Raw genomic sequence first — 21,945 nt, 5'->3', positions numbered from 1 at the left:
TTTAGTTTACAGTTTTAAATTGGCGCATCCGTTCAAGTGACAACTTAGTTTATTTGGCCGTATCGGGTGGAGGAAGGTGGACGACACAACATTGTAATTTTCCTCACAAATCGATCTGAGCCAAAACATCTATTCTGAATGCAAACTATTGGTCGCAAAACCTACCCGATAAATTGTATTTGTTTTAATTTTGTCATTTTGCTTACCCGGGTCACTCTTGCAAATAAGACTATCCTGGTCTCTTGAGGTATACCACCTGGCTAAACTAAATACACTTAGGCTATGTTTACACTACTCGCTAAGCTCATGGAGGCTCACCGGGACGTGTCATTAGCGTCGTTGTGGAGAATTTAAATAACAAAAACAGATCAGCAGACAATGTGCCTCTGCCATGAGACAATGCTTGCCAAATCGGGTTCAGAAGTTGCTCGTGCTCAATCCATACTCCTGAAATGATTCACTCCCAGAAAGCCGTGGGGCCGATGGGTCGTATACAAATCTATTTGTGTGCGCGTGTGTGTGTGGGCAGACAGAGGTGCTCGCTAACAGCACTTGCCCCTACAGTCTGTTAAGGCTATACGGGGGATCTGTGTCTTTGTTGTGGGCAGACAGATACATGAAGAAGACATCACCTGCTTATCTGTTCGCTTGAATAGTGTGTTGCATTCCCAGGACGGGCGATGCGAAGTGGCATCACTATACCACGTGTGGCACAGCTGATGGCGTCGTTTGGCAGCTGGTGACATGAGATAATGCCAGTTGCGGAGCAGGCTGGGGTTGGTTGTTGATGTTGCGGCAGTCAACAACTCATAAACACAACAAATTCAGCAACACACATAACAAACACAACACATTATAATAATAACAGATATAAGTAAAAGGCAACTCTGCAATTATTTGCTCGGGAACAATCTGAAAAACGTTACATATTTAAAAAAATTTGTGATGCCTACTTTTGACACCTTATATGCTACATTTATTGTTGGTTATTTCGGGCAGCAACAAAAAAAAACCTCACTGTTGTACAAAAGATAAAACTCACTCCATAAGTTCACCATTATTTTATTCAACTACAAATAACCAGCTACGGATACAGGATGTCAACATCAACACAGCAACAACCTCGCTAATGGCACAGACCATGGACTCACACCTCCCCCCACCATTAACGCCACCTTCCCCCTCAGCCTCCAACTGACAACTCTGGTGTCACCTTTCAAAACGGGTCCCACCTCAAACCCAGCGGTCCAAATTTAAAAACCCAATTAACACATTTTTGTCTGAATCTATGATTGGTAAACAAGGCCAAAAGTGATGGACCCGGTACAGAGTTTCATGTTCATATTTAATTGACTTATTTATTTGGGAGTTCACCTATGAATTAAATTCCAATTAAGCACCCTGGGTTTTCTTCTTCTTCCATTCGATGGTTCCAAAAGCAATTCGAACCATTGGATGCAACTGAAAGTATGTCATACAAAGTTCTTGAGCAGCATCATGGACAGAGTTAAACGGAAGGAATGCCACGCGATAGCCGGCGTCTTTGTGAAAGGATCTCGCACGTAGAGAGAGATTCCGAAAGCCACAAGCAAATGAGTGGAAGGAGCAGGACTTAAAATCTCAAATCACTCAGCTGCATTATACACGTGCGGGAGAATGTAGCTTTTGACTGGTTCCGTCAGCAACTCAAGCAACAATTATTTCACCAGCGGATTTCGAGTTTGGATCCACACAATGGTGACTCAACCATGCCTGTCTGGTTCTAGCATCAACAGCCACAATTATCGACACTCACTGATTGTAAAGGGGCACTTAGAGTAAAGGTTTATTGATGTCAAATGGCGAAGTGCCACGTTCCATTTTCTATTCGTTTTGCAAAGTTATAGGTTTGTTTTTTTGCGGATAAAAATTGATTGATGCATTTTTCACGCTTTTTTGTGCCGGAGATTTTTTTTTAAACGTGCCTGCAAACCCCACACCTCCCGGCGCCTGCGCTCAAATCAACCCGCAATCAGCCCGATCTTGTCTGGTCTCGGGTGCTAGGCCAGGCTTGAACCGGGATCGCGCTTGCATTTCGTCAAATAGTAATGGGGAGCGAACGTATTCTAGTAGAGAAACGAATAATCTTGGAACGGCTCAAAAAACCCCGAAAGAAACATTCACCACCCTGGCTTGTTACAACGCCAACGCGTGCTATACTGATTTTTTTTAAGCCATGCATTTTTTTTAAACTTTTCCGCACATTGAATTCAAATGCGCCCAGGCGCGACCCACATCGCCCCCAGTAAGTGCTCTAACAACCACTTTTGGCACGGGCTGAGTGGCTAACGGCCGATTTTCCAAGAATTCGCCGCGAAACGCTATCCATCAAACGTCACTGATGCTGAAAGCGCCCCCCCCCCCCAGCACCACTCCCAGTCAGCGCTGGGGGGGGTAGGGGGGGGCGTGCTCACGGCCAAAAAAAACTATAATAAATCTGTAGGGTCTTTGTGCCTCCAAATAATCTAAAGCCATGGGGCAGCGCCAAGGTTCGAGGAAGAGACGCCTCCGGCTCTGTCCACAAACCTCAGCGGCGCTGCCCTCCCTTCGGAGCCACGCACGTAGATGTTGGCAGCCCGATGCCAGTTGCCCCGTCCACTGTGCTTCAATCTACTGGGAGAGCTGCCCACACGGTGCGAGAGCCTTCATCATGGCCAGCTCCCCGCAGCTAGTTTTCTAGGTGTGGTTAAATTGCATTAGCAGACCCCCAGTAAGCAGCATCACAGAGGGCTGTGATGCTGCTTACGTCCCGACAGATTAACACGCGCATCGCCATGTCCCCGCAGGGCCCGCTGACAGGTTTTGGGAGGACAAAATACCAGATAAGGCCACCTCGGAAGGTTCTGATGGCCTCTCAGATCGCCCTTCCTCTCGCCTGCCGCCCTGTCACCCAGCAGCTAAAGACAAGCGGGAGAGAAGCGGCAGGGAGCCACTCATTCACGAGTCTTGACCACCGGGCGACATTCCTTCTGGCTACGTGTCCAGCCAAAGCTCACTTTTCTAAACACTTCGATTCCTTAACGGGTGCGTGTTCTCCGATTCTTGTGTTCCTCCTTCCGTGTCGCAATGCATCCTGAACACGCATCTTTGAGAGACTATAAACAAAATTAGGTTTCCCAAAAACAATTCCCCGAATCATTGCGCAGCGGCGATTTGAGAGGGCTTGGCTGAGACCTCACGCTCGATTATCCTTATTCTGGATCCATCAAATCAACGGCGACTCTGCGCCCGCTTTTACCAATGAGACTTGGCATTATGTCATCCTGCAGAGGTCACCGCGGATCAAGGCAACGAACTCCGAGCTGTCTTGAGTGAATTGACGTGCGAGAGAACGCCAAATTTTGTTCACCAGCTGTGCACTGGGAGTGCAGATCTGGGTGAGTGGGGTGGAGTGATCGCGTCCCTGTTGTGGCTGGGATGAGTTAATTATTCCAACATTGTCATCAGTGTAACTGTTTATCCTTGAGAATGTTGTGTTTCTGCCTGCTTAGTCCGGAACGCAGCCGTTACCACTTGAAATGCACAGATTAGGCTTCATTTTACACATTTTCTTTCCGCACGCGTATCGCTCCTGATCAGTTGTGCTCACACTCAAGGGTTGCCGAGACGTGATCCCCCTCGCCTGAGACGCAGGAGTTCCGTGGGTTCGATTCCTCGCCCTCGCGATGCCGGTTGTATATTTGCAGTCCGCGTGTTCTCTCTCCCCGTGGTGGTCGCGTGGATTTTTCTCCACGACCTCCGGTTTTGTCCTCCACGTTATTTGGCTGCGGCTATAAATTGCCACGTGTGATGACGACGATGATATCAGCCACTTCCACTTCGATGAACTATCATCACGTGTGGCCAGGTCGCCTCTGAAAATTATTTTAGATGTTCATGTTTAATTTAGATGTTATGTATGTATATGTTAATTATTCATATCGGTATTTTAAAATATAATGTTTATTTCAATGAGCTGCTCGGCTATAAGCCGCGTCCGCCCTGCGACTGTACAGATGTTCTCCAGCACAGATATTAGCTAGGGTCATATTAATAGCTCAGTGGGCTTTACCTGGTAATTAAAACAGTTAAGTTGAGATGGCAAATTCCAAAGCCGAATCTTTATTTAGACTGGAGGAATCCGCTGAGCTCTGAAGCCATTTTGCACAGATGCCCAGTTAGATAACAATTCATTCGCGTGCCATGGGCTGCGAACAGCATGAGTCAGACACGACGATCCTGCCATGACATCAGGACACCCCACACCCACCATCCCTTCCCACCCCCACACTGCCATTTCAACATGAAACCCGAGTGGTGATTTGCGAATTTGTGAAATTGGACCCAATGGCAATTGATTGAGGGCATCGATTGCGAGCTCATGGTGAGACTTAGCGACCCCTTCCTCCACGCACGCCACGCGCTCACACGACCCCTGACCCCTGGCCTCTGCGGCGTCAGCGGCGACCCCGTGTTCACCACTTGGGGAGGTGGGGGCGATATTTGACGTCGTCTTTTAGTTTTGTGTTCCAGTGTTAGTTTTGTGCATTTGTGACGTTTATTGGGGTGGGTGGTATCTATTACGCGGTTCTATATGAATGCACGTAATATTATGCTGTAAATGTGAAAGCACTTGGCAAACTTTCCATTCCATCCCCGGTAAGCTGTCCTGTTGCGAATCGTCGCGGGATTTCCACGCGGACGACGACAGTGAATCAGGTCGCCGTCTCTCGTGAAAAAACTAAAAATATATTTTAATTTCACCAGGTAAGGCCCACTAAGCTCTTCTTCAGAAGCGACCTGTCCATCACAAATTATAGCTCAACGAAGTGAGCTTATCACGTGTAAATTTATAGCAGCCAAATACTCTGAACGCGTGATATTGATTCTAAATGTGAAGAGGAAAACCGGAGGACCTGGAGAAAATTCCACGAGGAGAGAAGAACGCAAGCTCCAAATATACAGCAGGCATCGCCTGGGTCGGGATCGAACCTACGACCTCCCGTATACCAGGCGAAGTAGTTAACATCTCTTAGCCTCCGTGGCACCCCTCTTGCCAATGATTGAAAACTCATTTCTCTAGAACTGCTTTTTGTGTTGAGTTTGTTGTCCTTCCCCCGACACCTCCGATTAGCGCGGTTGGCTACGTACGGTGCGAGGAAAAAGTTCAACGCACACACACACACAGTCGAATGGAGACCCTGCTGCTGCTGCTGCTTTGGAGGAGAATGGGCGGTTAATTGAGGAGAGGTTGTTGGGGTTTTGAGGGCGGTAACAGGAAGACAACACGATGTGGGTCAGGCGGCGTCACAAGCACAATCACGGGACGCGTCAGCGCGCGAGCCGGGAGGCGGCACACGATGTCACAAACTTGTGCTACGCAGCACGGCAGCACGCGGCCCCGGCAAGCCGTGTTAATATTCACACACGTAGTGTTACATCGAGTATATCGTGACGTTATTATGCTACATTATGCGTAAACAACCCTAAAATAACCCTAAAAGCACGACACGAACGCACACGAGACTTGACGAGATGGCCACGACACCACGTTCCGCGACCCAAGCAACACTTGCCAGGTTTACACCGCGCGCTCAAACAAACAAAGAGGCAGTCGAGGGGCCACGAGACTTCAGAGCCCATCGCGCGCGGTGCCGGTCAGCGCGTGGCCCCTGCAGGGCGACAGACCTGGGCCCCGTCTCCCAGGTCACGTGGCATGGGGCGGAAGGGGGTTGGGGAGCAACGGTTTGTTTCGATGGCGTCACAGTCGAATGTCAACCAATCCGAGGCGGTGGCTGCCGCTGTGTGTGGATCGCAGCGTCGGCGATGCGTTTGATGTTTTAAGCAATGCGGACCCTCTGAGTTGTCGCGAATTCGTTCGATGCGTGGCAAAGGGAACGCTGCCTACGCTGCTGATTGAGACGGCGCAGGGCAGGACGCACGCTTGGCGGGATTGGATCGTGATGACATTGATTTGTCTTGCACCGAACCGACATCGCAATTCACCACCAATGCTTCACGCCAATTCGCCCGCAGCACTTTTGGTACGGGGCCATTCTGCGAGCTAAACCCGGCAGCCAATCGCAAGCTCGGGACGAGGGGCGAGTGGAGTGACGTCACGATGCAAGCCTCACACGCAGACTGACCAAGGTTCAAGGTTGTGAGCCATCCCAAGACAAAGGGAGCCCCCCCCCCCGTATAGCTTCAACAGACTGTTGGGGCAAGTGCTGTGAGCGAGCACCTATGAAGGCTGGAACGGCACACGAGGGGGTGGGTGGCCAGCACCACGCCCGGCCGCCTTCGTCTCCCCAGTGGCGACGTTTACATACGCACCAGGTATTCATTTGAGGCTGAGTCGACCTAGGGGAAGCCATGAAGGGGAATCGAACTCGGGACCCCGGGTTTCGTAGCGCAGCGCACGAACCGCTACACCATCCAAAACCCACACACACACACATGCGTGTGTGCGTGTGTGTGATGTGTGTGCGTAAGTGTGTGTCAGTGGCACCACCACCGCCCACTGCAGCAATGAACCCTGGACCAGGAGATGGCATCATCGTTAAGCCCAATCAAAACTTGTTGTGAGTGGTCACAGCCACGAGCGCTGACGTCTGGAATTGCAAGTCGTGAATTGTGACCGATCCAGCCCTGCACACAGCAGTCTGCACCTCGTGGAAATAGTCACTCCGTATTGAACAACGAGAACTGGCATGTCTATCGTTCTAACACAAAATATCATTCCGCCAAAATGCCACGAACTGATTCCTCGTGCTTTGGGCCCCCCGTTCTTCGTTAAAGAGAATGACAGCCGCTACTTCTTTCTTGGAAATTATTCCAATGTTTTTATATATATATTGAAATGGCCTTAACCCTAATCTTTAGCTTTAATGTCAGTGATCGGGCCAAATGTAATGTGGTATGAATTACAATAAAAAAACAGAATTCTCTGAAGGGCAGCTAATTGTTGCACAACACGATTGAACAGGCGTCAAAGTTGTTTTTTGCAAATCGCGATGGAAGCGAACGATGAGTGATGAAGAGACACGAAGGCGTGCAGTTGACTCTGCCGCAGTGCCGTCCCCATCTCACAGTGTCCTCGCTGTCGTGTTTAGCCATTGCTATAATTAGTTGTTACTCTGTCAGCGAAGCATTCAATTATTAATAAAACGTGAGGGTTTATGGGGGGGTGGTGGTGGTGGATCACTCATCCATCCACCCCCCACCACCCCCAAGTCCCCTGCTGGCCTAGACGACCCCCCCCCTACATCTCACGACCTACGCTGACCCCCGCCCCCCCAAGCCGAGGCTCCGACCTGGGCCCCCTCCCCCGCCACCCGGCGGGCCTCAGCGGGTCCCGGTCTCCCGCGTGGTCGTGGTGGTGGTGGTGGTGGTCATCGTGTCCCCGTCACCGCCTGGGCCCTCGCGGCGACGCTCAGCGGGACCCCCCCGGCCCCGCTTGCCCCCCTTTTGCTTGCGGATTTTGGGGCCTGCAGGCGACAGTCAGAAGAGAGTGGCATCATCACCCCCCCATCACCCCCCCCCCATCACCCACCCCCATCCCCATTACCCCCCCATCACCCCTCCCCATCACCCCTCCCATCACCCCCCACCCATCACCCCCCCATCACCCCCCTCACTACCCCCCATCACCCCCCCCCCATCACCTCCCCCATCACCCCCTGCCATGACCGTGACTTTTCCCCGTGTCTCCCTCCCCGTGTCTCTCTCCCCGTGACTCCCTCCCCGTGTCCCTCTCCCCGTGTCTCCCTCCCCGTGTCCCTCTCCCCGTGTCTCCCTACCCGTGTCTCCCTACCCGTGTCCTTCTCCCCGTGTCTCCCTCCCCGTGTCCCTCTCCCCGTGTCTCCCTCCCCGTGTCTCCCTCCCCGCGTCTCCCTCCCCACCTCGCGTGCCCGCGGGGCGCTGCGGCGAGCACGGCTTGCGCGCTCGCACGCTGGTGGCGCACGCGGCGCCGTGCAGGGCGCGCTTCAGGGTCCCGGTGCGCCACTTGACGCGCGCCTCTCGCTCGCACTCCCCCCACGACTCGAAGTGGTACTTGCAGTCGGCTGCGAACACAAAGACAAAAGATCACGCACACTCCCACGCCCCCGCCGGATAGCCTCGACAGACCGGTGGGTCAAGTGCTGTTTGCGAGCGGCACACCAGGGGGTGGCGGCGGGGGTGTGGCCAGCACCACGCCCGTCCGCCTTTGTCTCCCTCTGGTGGCGATGTTTTACTACACATCGTACAAGATACTCATTTGAGGCTGAGTCGACCTAGGGGAGGCCCAGGACCGATTCAGAAAATCGTCACTGGCGGTGTTGGCCGTGAGCCGAAGGCCGCGTTCACAACGCAGCCCCCACCCCCCACACACAGCAGCCCCCACCCCCCACACACAGCAGCCCCCACCCCCCACACACAGCCCCCACCCCACACACACACAGCCCCCACCCCACACACACACAGCCCCCACCCCACACACAGCCCCCACCCCACCCCACACACAGCCCCCACCCCACACACACACAGCCCCCACCCCACACACACACAGCCCCCACCCCACACACACACAGCCCCCACCCCACACACACACAGCCCCCACCCCACACACAGCCCCCACCCCACCCCACACACAGCCCCCACCCCACACACACACAGCCCCCACCCCACACACAGCCCCCACCCCACACACACACAGCCCCCACCCCACACACACACAGCCCCCACCCCACACACAGCCCCCACCCCACACACACACAGCCCCACACACAGCCCCCACCCCACCCCACACACAGCCCCCACCCCACACACACACAGCCCCCACCCCACACACAGCCACCACCCCACACACAGCCACCACCACACACAGCCACCACCCCACACACACAGCCCCCACCCCACACACACACAGCCCCCACCCCCCACACACAGCCCCCACCCCACACACAGCCACCACCACACACACAGCCCCCACCCCACACACAGCCCCCACCCCACACACACACAGCCACCACCCCCCACACACAGCCCCCACCCCACACACAGCCCCCACCACACACACAGCCCCCACCCCACACACAGCCACCACCCCACACACACACAGCCCCCACCCCCCACACACAGCCACCACCCCACACACAGCCCCCACCACACACACACAGCCACCACCCCACACACACACAGCCACCACCACACACACACACAGCCCCCACCCCCCACACACAGCCCCCATGCCTCTCTCTGTGCCTGTATCTCCATATCTCAGCGTCTCTCTCTATGTGTGTCTCTCTCTGTGTCTCTCTGTGTCTCTCCCTATGTCTCTATCTCTCTCTCTCTGTGTCTCACTCTATGTCTCTCTGTGTCTCTCTCTATGTGTCTATCTGTGTCTCTCTTCTGCATCCATCTCTCCTTGTCTCCCCGCGTGCCTCCCGGCTCTCATCATTTCTCGTCTGCCCTGAGCAGGAGAGATGACATCCCTTCCCGCTGTGTTCTCCCCACACACCCATCGCTCACTCCAACGCAATTCCCCACTCACTCCCACAATCCTCTCACTGCTCTCCACAGCCAATCGGAGACTCTGCCCTCTGTTATTAAAAACGTTCAATTGACCGTAAAATTACTTATTTGTTCAAATGTCCCTGACAGCTGATGCGAGTAATTAAGTGCCCAAAAAAAGTCAATGTGGTTTCCCTGAGCCAGCGATGCAAATCCAACACTCAGATTTGCGAGGTTGATGCAATCCACAAAATATCCACTCTTGACTTCTCACAAAGCGGTACTGATTTTATCGACCCGGGAGGCATCGACAGCCGAGTTGACCTCTGACTGCACTTTGAACTCGCCGATTGCGAACCACGGTGCCACGGGCCAACCTCAACACCCACCAGAGGCCGGCCAGCCACGAGTTAACCCACAGCGCGGCCGAGGCAATTACAGGTTGTACTCTGTGGTCCGGATCGTGCACGAGGCTGGTAATTTCATGGCGATGTTGTGAGCGCCACTGCCGCGATCGTGGCCTGTGAGGACGAGGTTTGTGCACCCCGACAGATACACGACCTCCCCAACGACACTCCCTCCGTGCGTGAAGCAGATTGTGTGGCCAGGAACTCCTCTACTTACGAACACTCGACTTACGATCTTTCAGAGATACGAACAAATCTGTCCCGAATGTCCAGTTGCCTGTTTGGACCGATAGTCGTAAGTTTAACCGCCTCGCGCAATAATAGATGGCGGTGGTGGCATCTACATCTGCAGAACGTGAAGAACCAGTCGCATGTACATCTACAGAACGTGAATAACCAGTGGAAACTACATCTGCAGAACGTGAAGAACCAGTGGCATCTACATCTGCAGAACGTGAAGAACCAGTGGAATCTACATCTGAGAACGTGAAGAACCGGTGACATCTACATCTGAGAACGTGAAGAACTAGTGGCAACTACATCTGCAGAACGTGAAAAACCAGTGGCATCGACATCTACAGAACGTGAAAAACCAGTGGCATCTACATCTGCATAACGTGAAGAACCAGTGACATCTACATCTACAGGGGATTATACAACTTTTAAAGCCATTCCCCGTGTTTAGTGTACACGTCAGACAACGTTTGGAATCGACAACAGTAAAGTTGGACTTGCGAACAAATCGACTTATTAACAGACCTCTGGAACCTACCTCGTTCGTAAGTAGAGGAGTCCCTGTATGCTAAGCTTCTTTCGCACCGTTCGTAGCCAACCGTGCTAATCGGAGGTGTGGAGAGTCTCGTAACCCGAGTCTGATATTTAAGTCTGGCCTGAATCTCTCACCTCTTTAAAGTGGCCTCTAGCCCCTCGTTCTGGCCGTTCACCCTGCAGAGTCTGTTAATTTCCTGGCTTTCCATTCACGGTGGTGCATTGGTGGGATCTACGGATGAAATGCGCCACTTTACGAATTTAAATCACGATTCAGAAATGCTTCCCCATCCCTGCCTTATGTTTCGTTTGTTGTCCTTCCCCCGCACCTTCCATTAGGACGGCTGGCTAAGTACGGCGCGAAAGGAGTTCAACACATGCACGTACACACCGCGTCTGGCATGGGCCCTGGTGCAACATATGGAATGGTACCACCCCTTGTCCAATTGCCGTCCCCACCCGCTCCCACCCGGTGCAGTGGCAGCGCCTGCACGCTCGCCGGCTCGCTCACCTCCAAACTCCTTCTTCCAGTTGCAGGGGAACTTGCAGCGGAAGCGCTGCGTCTCGAGGGGGCAGGGCCCCCCCGGGCCCCCCCGGGTGCTCTCGCGGCTCCCCGGGCCGCAGTCACCCGCCGTGGGCACGCACGGCCCCCACTGCCAGGGCCCACACCCGGCCGCCACGACCCCCCCGCTCACCCCGCCCGGGGCCTCCGCGGGGACCTCTCCGTCTGCTGCTGGGCAGGGAGGGGCGGGCGGAGGGGGAATGGGGGGGCATTGATGGATTGATTCGTTCATATTGAATAATTCATGGCTCAGATAATTTTATAGCCTGCGACCAAATCACCCTGAATGCACTGATATACCATCTCTGATTTCCAAAGCTAAGCAGGGTGGTAACCCAGCTCAGCTTTGTTTGGGATGTAGAGAACCCGGAAACGTCCACCACCTGCGATGGAGTTGCAACTCAGCGAATGCCATTTCATGGTCAAGCCAAGGTAACCAAGCTTGAAGCAAGCTTCAGCCTGCTTAGCTTGCGAGATCAGATGCCCATTGACTAACCTTGTCCATGGACAAACATTGCCCGTGGACTAACATTGCCCATAGACTAACCTTGCCCATAGACTAACATTGCCCATAGACTAACATTGCCCATAGACTAAAATTGCCCATGGACAAACATTGCCCATGGACTAACATTGCCCATAGACTAACCTTGACCATAGACTAACATTGCCCATAGACTAGCCTAGCCCATAGACTAACATTGCCCATAGACTAGCCTAGCCCATAGACTAACATTGCCCATGGACAAACATTGCCCATGGACTAGCATTGCCCATAGACTAACATTGCCCATAGACTAGCCTAGCCCATAGACTAACATTGCCCATGGACTAACATTTCCCATAGACTAACCTTGACCATAGACTAACATTGCCCATAGACTAACCTTGACCATAGACTAACATTGCCCATAGACTAGCCTAGCCCATAGACTAACATTGCCCATGGACAAACATTGCCCATGGACTAGCATTGCCCATAGACTAACATTGCCCATAGACTAGCCTAGCCCATAGACTAACATTGCCCATGGACTAACATTGCCCATAGACTAACATTGCCCATAGACTAACATTGATGGATGATCAAATTCGTGAGTAACATCACGGACAGAGCTAACTGCATGGAGGGAAGGCCGCGGTCGTCTCCGTGTTTGAGAAAGGACGCGGGGCGCGTGGAGACACACGGCGCCACTGCACGTGCAGAGTGACGTCACCACGAGGCGAGTGCTGCCCTCTCACCGAGTTTCCCACAATGCACCACAGCGGACAGCTCCAGCAGCAGCACAGCGATGCACACGTGGGCCTGCATTCTGCACGAGCACAGTGTCACACATCATCAGAACCATCATCACCAACATCGATACCATCGTCATCTCCATCACTCCGATTATCAACAGCAAGTTCGTTCGTCACCCCCAGCGCCGATGCTTACGCATAGCGGAAACAACAGCCGCCGTTCGCCAGGCTAGGTGCACTTTGAAGCGAAGTGAAGCGTCGAAGGCTCGCTGGCAGGAGGTCACGGGACAGACCCAGGTGACATGGGATGACTGACTGAGACGACTGGCAGACGCACCACCTGTGCTCCCTACACTGCCAACTCCCTGCGTTGTATCCGCCCGGCGCTCCGCTCGTTGTTGTGAGCGTCGTTCCACCGCCCTCCGTTGTTGTTGGAGGGCGACTGCCTCCGACTACCCAGTAGCGTCCTTCACGAGCCTCCTCCTCCACAGAGGCCGATTTTGACACCGCTGGTACCGGTCATCGGCAAGTCCACTCAGCTCCACGTCTCAGTGGGGTGTTTCCACCGTGGTATTTGGTCAATGTCGTACCAGGTGGGGCAGCTACCAGCCCCTCGCACACACTGAATACAAACCACATCGTGAGGCACCCTCTATGATGCGCCATGTATTATTAAATAGGTATCACACCGCAGCCATCTCCCCCCATTACCCATGATACACACACGCGCCGCTGTCAAATTCCCGTGCCACAATCATCACGCCAAGACACACGCTCTCCTTTTGCCATCACCGCATCCGCCCCCACGCCAATTACACACACACACACACGCCGCAATCATTAGGACGATGCACATCCACATGCTTCACGCGTGTACAGTTCCCATCGCCCGCATCACCACATGTCATATTCAAGCAACATTCATCATTAGCCCTACGCAAAGACAAAGATCCCCCATATAGCCTCAACAGATTGTAGGGGCAAGTGCCGTTAGCGAGCACCTGTGAAGGCCGGCACGACACACGACGCCATGGGTTGCCAGCACCACGCCCGGCCGCCTTTGTCTCCCCAGCGTTTACACACCGCCCCAAGTGATCATTTGAGGCTGAGTCGACCTAGGGGACGCCCCGGACCGGTTCAGATAATCTTCACTGGTGTTTGTGGCCATGAGCGGCAATTGAACTCGGGTCGCCGGGTTCGTAGCGCAGCGCGCTAACCGCTACACCACCGCTCCCCACACACACACGTTCACACACACACACATGTTCACACACAGACACGCGTTCACAAACGCACACACAACACACATTCAGGCTCAGTCACCCGCCGCTGTCAAACTCCCATCCCCAGGCGCGGACGGGAAAAGCCTCTCTCCATGGAGACTCTCGTTCCAAGGCCGTAGCAAGACCCCCTCCCACCCTCCTCCATCCTCACAGATAAATCTCTCTCCCCCCCCACACGTCCCCCCCCCCCACTCCTCCCCCCACACCTCCCCTCCACACCCCCCCACACCTCCCCCCACACCTCCCCCCCCCACACCTCCCCCCCCACACCTCCCCCCCACACCTCCCCCCACCCCTCCCCCCCACGTGGCCGCGTGAGCCCGTTCGTGTGCGCGCGCGCGTCTATTGTGTGTGCCAGCGGCATTTGCGATTCATTTAGAGCGACCAGCAGCAGCAGCGGCGGCGATCCGCGGCTCTCTGCAATTCCACGGGGGTGGCGGTGTGGAAGGGGTAGATAGGGGTGGGTGGGGGGTGTGGAAGGGGTAGAGAGGGGTGGGTGGGGGGTGTGGAAGGGGTAGAGAGGGGTGGGTGGGGGGTGTGGAAGGGGTAGAGAGGGGTGGGTGGGGGGTGTGGAAGGGGTAGAGAGGGGTGGGTGGGGGGTGTGGAAGGGGTAGAGAGGGGTGGGTGGGGGGTGTGGAAGGGGTAGAGAGGGGTGGGTGGGGGTGTGGAAGGGGTAGAGAGGGGTGGGGTGGGGGTGTGGAAGGGGTAGAGAGGGGTGGGTGGCGGTGTGGAAGGGGTAGAGAGGGGTGGGGTGGGGGTGTGGAAGGGGTAGATAGGGGTGGGTGGGGGGTGTGGAAGGGGTAGAGAGGGGTGGGTGGGGGTGTGGAAGGGGTAGAGAGGGGTGGGTGGGGGGTGTGGAAGGGGTAGAGAGGGGTGGGTGGCGGTGTGGAAGGGGTAGAGAGGGGTGGGGTGGGGGTGTGGAAGGGGTAGATAGGGGTGGGTGGGGGGTGTGGAAGGGGTAGAGAGGGGTGGGTGGGGGTGTGGAAGGGGTAGAGAGGGGTGGGGTGGGGGTGTGGAAGGGGTAGAGAGGGGTGGGGTGGGGGTGTGGAAGGGGTAGAGAGGGGTGGGTGGCGGTGTGGAAGGGGTAGAGAGGGGTGGGGTGGGGGGTGGAGGGGGTAGAGAGGGGTGGGGTGGGGGTGTGGAAGGGGTAGAGAGGGGTGGGTGGGGGTGTGGAGGGGGTAGAGAGGGGTGGGGTGGGGGTGTGGAAGGGGTAGAGAGGGGTAGGTGGCGGTGTGGAAGGGGTAGAGAGGGGTGGGGTGGGGGTGTGGAAGGGGTAGAGAGGGGTGGGGTGGGGGGTGGAGGGGGTAGAGAGGGGTGGGGTGGGGGTGTGGAAGGGGTAGAGAGGGGTGGGTGGGGGGTGTGGAGGGGGTAGAGAGGGGTGGGTGGCGGTGTGGAAGGGGTAGAGAGGGGTGGGGTGGGGGGTGGAAGGGGTAGAGAGGGGTGGGGTGGGGGGTGGGGGGTGGAGGGGGTAGAGAGGGGTGGGGTGGGGGTGTGGAAGAGGTAGAGAGGGGTGGGTGGGGGTGTGGAGGGGGTAGAGAGGGGTGGGGTGTGGAGGGGGTAGAGAGGGGTGGGGTGGGGTGTGGAGGGGGTAGAGAGGGGTGGGTGGGGGTGTGGAGGGGGTAGAGAGAGGTGGGGCGGGGTTTGGAGGGGGTAGAGAAGGGTGGGTGGGGGTGTGGAGGGGGTAGAGAGGGGTGGGGTGGGGTGTGGAGGGGGTAGAGTGGGGTGGGGGGTGGAGGGGGTAGAGAGGGGTGGGGGTGATGTTGCGCGTGTTGTTTTTTTAAACCCAGCAGAGACCCAAACGCTCACCGAGTCTCATGGGTTGATTAATTCATTATTTTTCTTCAGAGTGGCAAGTCTACGCAGGAGGATCTGTGTCGTCGTGCGGGTGTGTGTCCACGCGCATTGATCGTCACTGGCCAACACCAGTGACAACTATCTGAACCGGTCCTGGGCCTCCCCTAGGTCGACTCAGCCTCAAATGAGTACCTGGTGCGGTGTGTTAAAACATCAGCACCGGGGGAGAGAAAGGCGGCCGGGCGTGGTGCTGGCCACCCACCCGCTAGTGAGCCGTGCTGGCCTTCATCGGTGCTGCTACTCGCTAACATCACTCGAATCAGAATCTGGCTTTATACTGCAGGAGAAATCCGATGAGATTTTAAGATATTTTTTTCACAGATGTCGAGTAGGGGGTGAGAACGTCACAACAACAACACAAACACACGATCGGAGTGCAAAGTATAGGAATGGTAAACAAATCGCGTAAAATATACAAATATAACTCTTTGGTTGTTTCGGTAAAGTCACGTAGAAAGAAAATAAATAAATAAATAGTAAGAACGAATACGACGTTTCGATTGCAACACAATCAACCGTGTCTCTGTGTTATCTCTCTCTGCGTGTGTGTCTGTCTGTGTGTCTCTGTGTTCTCTCTCTCTCTCTCTGCGTGTGTGTCTGTCTGTGTGTCTCTGTGTTATCTCTCTCTCTCTGCGTGTGTGTCTGTCTGTGTGTCTCTGTGTTATCTCTCTCTCTCTCTGCGTGTGTGTCTGTCTGTGTGTCTCTGTGTTGTCTCTCTCTCTGCGTGTGTGTCTGTCTGTGTGTCTCTGTGTTGTCTCTCTCTCTGCGTGTGTGTCTGTCTGTGTGTATCTGTGTTGTCTCTCTCTCTCTGCGTGTATGTCTGTCTGTGTGTCTCTGTGTTGTCTCTCTCTCTGCGTGTGTGTCTGTCTGTGTGTCTCTGTGTTGTCTCTCTCTCTCTCTCTGCTTGTGTGTCTGTCTGTGTGTCTCTGTGTTGTCTCTCTCTCTCTGCGTGTGTGTCTGTCTGTGTGTCTCTGTGTTGTCTCTCTCTCTGCGTGTGTGTCTGTCTGTGTGTCTCTGTGTTGTCTCTCTCTCTCTCTCTCTCTGCGTGTATGTCTGTCTGTGTGTCTCTGTGTTGTCTCTCTCTCTCTCTGCGTGTATGTCTGTATGTGTGTCTCTGTGTTGTCTCTCTCTCTGCGTGTGTGTCTGTCTGTGTGTCTCTGTGTTGTCTCTCTCTCTCTGCGTGTGTGTCTGTATGTGTGTCTCTGTGTTCTCTCTCTCTCTGCGTGCGTGTCTGTCTGTGTGTCTCTGTGTTGTCTCTCTCTCTGCTTGTGTCTGTCTGTGTGTCTCTGTGTTGTCTCTCTCTGCGTGTGTGTCTGTCTGTGTGTTTCTGTGTTGTCTCTCTCTCTCTGCTTGTGTGTCTGTCTGTGTGTCTCTGTGTTGTCTCTCTCTCTCTGCTTGTGTCTGTCTGTGTGTCTCTGTGTTGTCTCTCTCTGCGTGTGTGTCTGTCTGTGTGTCTCTGTGTTGTCTCTCTCTCTCTGCGTGTGTGTCTGTCTGTGTGTCTCTGTGTTGTCTCTCTCTCTGCTTGTGTCTGTCTGTGTGTCTCTGTGTTGTCTCTCTCTCTCTGCGTGTGTGTCTGTCTGTGTGTCTCTGTGTTGTCTCTCTCTCTCTCTCTGCGTGTGTGTCTGTCTGTGTGTCTCTGTGGTGTCTCTCTCTCTCTCTGCGTGTGTGTCTGTCTGTGTGTCTCTGTGTTCTCTCTCTCTCTGCTTGTGTGTCTGTCTGTGTGTCTCTGTGTTGTCTCTCTCTCTGCGTGTGTGTCTGTCTGTGTGTCTCTGTGTTGTCTCTCTCTCTGCTTGTGTGTCTGTCTGTGTGTGCCTGATGACGGCTGTTTGTGTTGCAATCGAAACGTCGTATTCTATTATTTAATTAATTTCCTTTCCACGTGACTTCACCGAAAGAGCGATTCCTGTAGTCACGAAAGCTCCAAATACAATTAGAACTCAACCATGTTTTTTATTTCTCATCAGGTAAGGCCGTCTGGGCTGTCAGCTTCTTTTCAGAAGCGACCTTGGCCCCGGCAGTCTGGTGAAGGCGCCTGGTGATGCGGGGTGATCGGTGTCTTTGTCTCGTGTGTTCGCGTGATTGTTGTCAGCCCTGGCCTCTCGGAGCACGCTCAGGGCGAGCAGCATTTGCATCCCCGGGTTAAACGGTGGAGGCAGGAGAGTTGGAATCTGTGCGTGGACTGCGATGTGTCCGTCGCTGTCGATGAGTGTCGGCACGAACGGTGCGAGCGCTGCGTGTGCGCGTCTGTTGAAGAGCGAAACGCACACAGCACGTGCGTGGCGGCGGTGTCGTTTGTCATCCACAAGTCACCAGCTCTTGAGACGAAGCAAAATGAATGGTCATGTAACTCACGAGTCTTCTTTGGGTCTTTCCGTAAAGTCACGTAGAGAGGTTCAAATACAATAACAAAAAACAAAAAATACGACGTTTCGATCGCACATAGCTACGTGACTTTAGCGAAAGACCCAAATAATCTGAATTCCTGCAGTCACGAAACCTTTCAGTCAAGATTGAACTCGCACGTGTTGTAAATACACTCTGTGTTGAACGCGCGCCCTGTTGTAGCTGCTGCTGCTGTTGCTGCTGTGTGATGCTGTGTGTGATGCATTGTGTGCCCGCTGTTCCATGCACAGTGGATTGAGCGGCGCAGTAAAGACATTCTCAGCTCACGGGGTGCCCTAATCGCTCAAGTGGGGCCACGATATTAGCTTGGCGGAAGCCAAACGTTACCGCTCTAATTAACTTAGATAAAACGTGGAACGTAAATGAGAGCATTTACATAAACAAAATTAACTGCTTTTTAAATAAGTGGCCTTGTTCCTTGACGCACTGTTGTTCAAAACAAATCTCATGGCGGTTGTCAAGGGGGAGGGGGAGCCCGTCTCGTAGCTTTGGTCACCGGAGGTGCCTTGGCCACTCTTCCCTGGTGGCTGAAGCTGCGAGTTGGGGCCAAAGCACCCCCCACAAAGGCGGCCGTGCGTGGTGTTGGCCACCCACCCCCTCGTGTACCATTCCAGCCTTCATTATGTGCTCGCTAACAGCACTTGCCTCTACTGTCTGTTAAGGCTATACGGGGATCGTTGTTTTGTTGTGCATTAGTGTAGGTGTAGTTATGAACCGATCCTGGGCCTCCTCTAGGTCGACTCAGCCTTACATGAGTCGCTGGTGCGGTGTGTTAAAACATCAGCACCGGGGGAGACAAAGGCGGCCGGGCGTGGTGCTGGCCACCCACCCGCTAGCGAGCCGTGCTGGCCTTCATCGGTGCTGCTACTCGCTAACATCACTCGAATCGGAATCTGTTTTTATACTGCAGGAGAAATCCGATGAGCTTTTAAGATATTTTTTTACAGATGTCCAGTAGGCGGTGAGAACGTCACAACAACACAAACACACGATCGGAGTGCAAAGTATAGGAATGGTAATTAGAAACATTGTGTGTACACTGTGTATACAATATACACATACATCGTATATAAAAGAGTTGCGATTGTATACACAATGTATAATATACAGTGCATAAGTATACACAATGTATATGTATATATTGTGTATACATTGCATCCAATGTATACATAATGTATACATATTATACATTGTATACGCATGTATAATATACAATATATAATTATACATAATTAGATATTGTATATACAATGTATATTATACATGATCCCATGACATACATCGTATATACTTATAAATTGTATTATAGACCATGCATAAGCATACACAATGTATAAGCATACATGGGGTATATATACAATGGCAACAATCATCGGCCTTCCCCGCCCCCGCTCCTACTGTCAAAACTTGGCAGGACCCTCCTGAACAAGAGCCGCGAGACTCCGGGTCGTCAACAACAACAATCACAACAATCACAACAACAATCACAACAACAATCACAACAATGCCGCCGTTCAGCACCAGCCATTGTTGGGACAGCGCCCATGAGCCAGCAAGGCGCGCGTGCACGTTTACAGTACGCACAAAGACACAGGTCCCCCGTGTAGCCTCGACAGACTGTTGGGGCAAGTGCTGTTGGCGAGAGCAGCACCTCGGAAGGCCGACACGGCACACGAGGGGGGCCAGCACCACGCCCCGCCGCATTCGTCTCCCCAATGTTTACACGCCGCACCAGGTACTCATTCGAGGCTGAGTCGACCTAGGCGAGGCCCGGAACCGGTTCAGATAATCGTCACCGGTGTTGGTGGCCGTGAGCGGGAATCGAACCCGGGGCTGGCGGGGTTGGTGAACGCAGCGAAGCGCTAACCGCGACGCCACCGCTCCCCACACCCACCCAGCCATGTTCGCTCCGCGCGCCACGCCTGCCCGACAGCACCGCGGCAACAAAGATCCCCCGTGTAGCCTGCGCAGATTGTTCGGGCAAGTGGCGTGAGCAGCACCACATATATTTATTTATTTTGAATAAAGGTCGGTAAAGAGGGCACGACAGGGAGATGCAGTCGCGACAGGGCGATGCAGTCGCGCCCGGCCGCCTTTGTCTCCCCAGTGTCGTTGTTTACACGCGCGGCGCCAGGCACTCATTTAAGGTCGAGTCTACCTAGGAGACGTTGGGTAGAGGGAGGGACAGGTCTAGGACTGGCTGGGGTATCACTCGGGTCTCACGTGGCACGCACACGATGCATGCGGCACGCGGTCACCATTACTGGGCCGTATACAGAGACAAAGATCCCCCGTGTAGCCTGTAACAGACTGCTGGGGCAAGTGCTGTTTACGAGCAGCTCCGATGAAGGTCGGCACCGCACACGAGGGGGGGGGGTGGCCAACACCACGCCCGGCCGCCTTTGTCTCACCGGTGGCGACGTTTACACACCGCACCGGGTACTCATTTGAGGCCGAGTCGACCTAGAGGAGGCCCAGGACCGGTTCAGATAATCGTCACTGGTGTTGGTTGGTCGTGAGCGGGAATCGAACTCGGGTGGCAGTGGTCGTAGAGCAGCGCGCTAACCGATACACACACGTACACACACACACGCACACACACACGTACACACACACACACACGCGTACACACACGTACACACACGTACACACACACACGTACACACACACACGCGTACACACACTCGTACACACACACACGTACACACACACACGCGTACACGCACACACGCGTACACGTACACACACGCGTACACGCACACGTACACACACACAAGCGTACACGCACACACACACACACGTACACACACACACGTACACACACACGCGTACACACACTCGTACACACACACTCGTACACACACACGAGTACACCCACACGTACACACACACACGCCTACACACACTCGTACACACACACGCGTACACGCACACACACACACGCGTACACACACACGTACACGCACACGCGTACACGCACACGCGTACACGCACACACACGCGTACACACACACGTACACACACGCGTACACACACACGTACACACACACGTACAAAGACTCGTACACGCACACGCGTACACACACACACACGCGTACACACACACACGCGTACACACACACACACGTACACACATACGTACACACACACGTACAAACACGCGTACACGCACACACACACGTACACACACACGTACACACACGTACAAACACGCGTACACGCGCACACACACACGCGTACACACACACATGTACACACACACGCGCACACACACACGCGCGCACACGTGCAGTGATGACACGTGTACATGCGAAAACAGATCAACACATAAACACGGTCTCCCATACAGGCGCATAGACCATAGGACCAAGGTGGTGGTGGTAGTGAAAGCATCCATTACTGAACACACGCGCGTGCACAACAACAGCAGCATGCGCGTGCACAACAACAACAGCAGCAGCACGAACGCGCCGACGCAGAGCCAACACACAGAGCCAACGCACAGAACGGACTGCGCGCGTTCAACGCGCCGCGCTCGGAGCGCGATCCGTGATTTGGCGCTGGTACCTTGGACGGGAGCGCCTCGCTGCTGCTGCTGCTGCGAAGTCTCCTGCAGCCGTCGCCGCCGCCGCTGGCTCTCACTGCTGCTGCTGCTGACCGACAACAGCGGCAGTGTCAGCAGCGAGGGCGTCAGGAGGGGGGGGGGCAGTGACGGAGCGCCGCTCGCTGTTTGACGGCCCCGCGCGGCGCGTGTGTGCTGAGCGGCGCGTGTGTGCTGAGCGGCGCGTGAGTGCTGAGCGGCGCGTGTGTGCTGAGCGGCGCGTGAGTGCTGAGCGGCGCGTGTGTGCTGAGCGGCGCGTGAGTGCTGAGCGGCGCGTGTGTGCTGAGCGGCGCGTGTGTGCTGAGCGGCGCGTGTGTG

At 54.5% G+C, this 21,945-nt stretch overlaps 1 protein-coding gene across 3 annotated transcripts; it reads right to left on the bottom strand.

Moving 5' to 3' along the window:
• Positions 1-1,052: 1,052 nt before the first annotated feature.
• Positions 1,053-21,945, bottom strand: LOC133341268 (midkine-B-like). Of its 3 annotated transcripts, none has more exons than XM_061549767.1 (5): positions 21,594-21,945; positions 12,490-12,560; positions 11,197-11,418; positions 7,920-8,081; positions 1,053-7,505 (listed from the first exon to the last, which is right to left on the bottom strand). In XM_061549767.1, exons 2-5 carry the CDS (start codon positions 12,557-12,559, stop codon positions 7,363-7,365), a joined length of 597 nt encoding a protein of 198 aa, XP_061405751.1. In that variant the 5' UTR covers position 12,560; positions 21,594-21,945; the 3' UTR covers positions 1,053-7,362. The 3 variants fall into 3 exon arrangements, with proteins under 3 accessions (XP_061405751.1, XP_061405760.1, XP_061405769.1); XM_061549776.1 differs by having other exon boundaries at positions 11,197-11,415; positions 21,594-21,943; XM_061549785.1 differs by lacking the exon at positions 21,594-21,945 and adding an exon at positions 20,438-20,529 and having other exon boundaries at positions 11,197-11,415.

The sequence above is a fragment of the Lethenteron reissneri genome, chromosome 2, assembly GCF_015708825.2.
Source record: "Lethenteron reissneri isolate LAM-NWPU_2019-01 chromosome 2, ASM1570882v1, whole genome shotgun sequence".
Taxonomy (NCBI): domain Eukaryota; kingdom Metazoa; phylum Chordata; class Hyperoartia; order Petromyzontiformes; family Petromyzontidae; genus Lethenteron; species Lethenteron reissneri.
The sequence above is the reverse complement of the archived record's forward strand: the minus strand, read 5'-3'. Positions and strand labels throughout refer to the sequence as shown.

Bases quoted from the DNA above. Each gene is read 5' to 3' on its own strand.
- LOC133341268 (XM_061549767.1), bottom strand. From the start codon at position 12,559: ATGCAGGCCCACGTGTGCATCGCTGTGCTGCTGCTGGAGCTGTCCGCT. The intron at 8,082-11,196 runs GTGAGCGAGCCG...TTGTGTTCGCAG, and splicing joins CTGGAAGAAGGAGTTTGGAG to CCGACTGCAAGTACCACTTC. The intron at 7,506-7,919 runs GTGGGGAGGGAG...TGTCGCCTGCAG, and splicing joins GCGCCCCGCGGGCACGCGAG to GCCCCAAAATCCGCAAGCAA.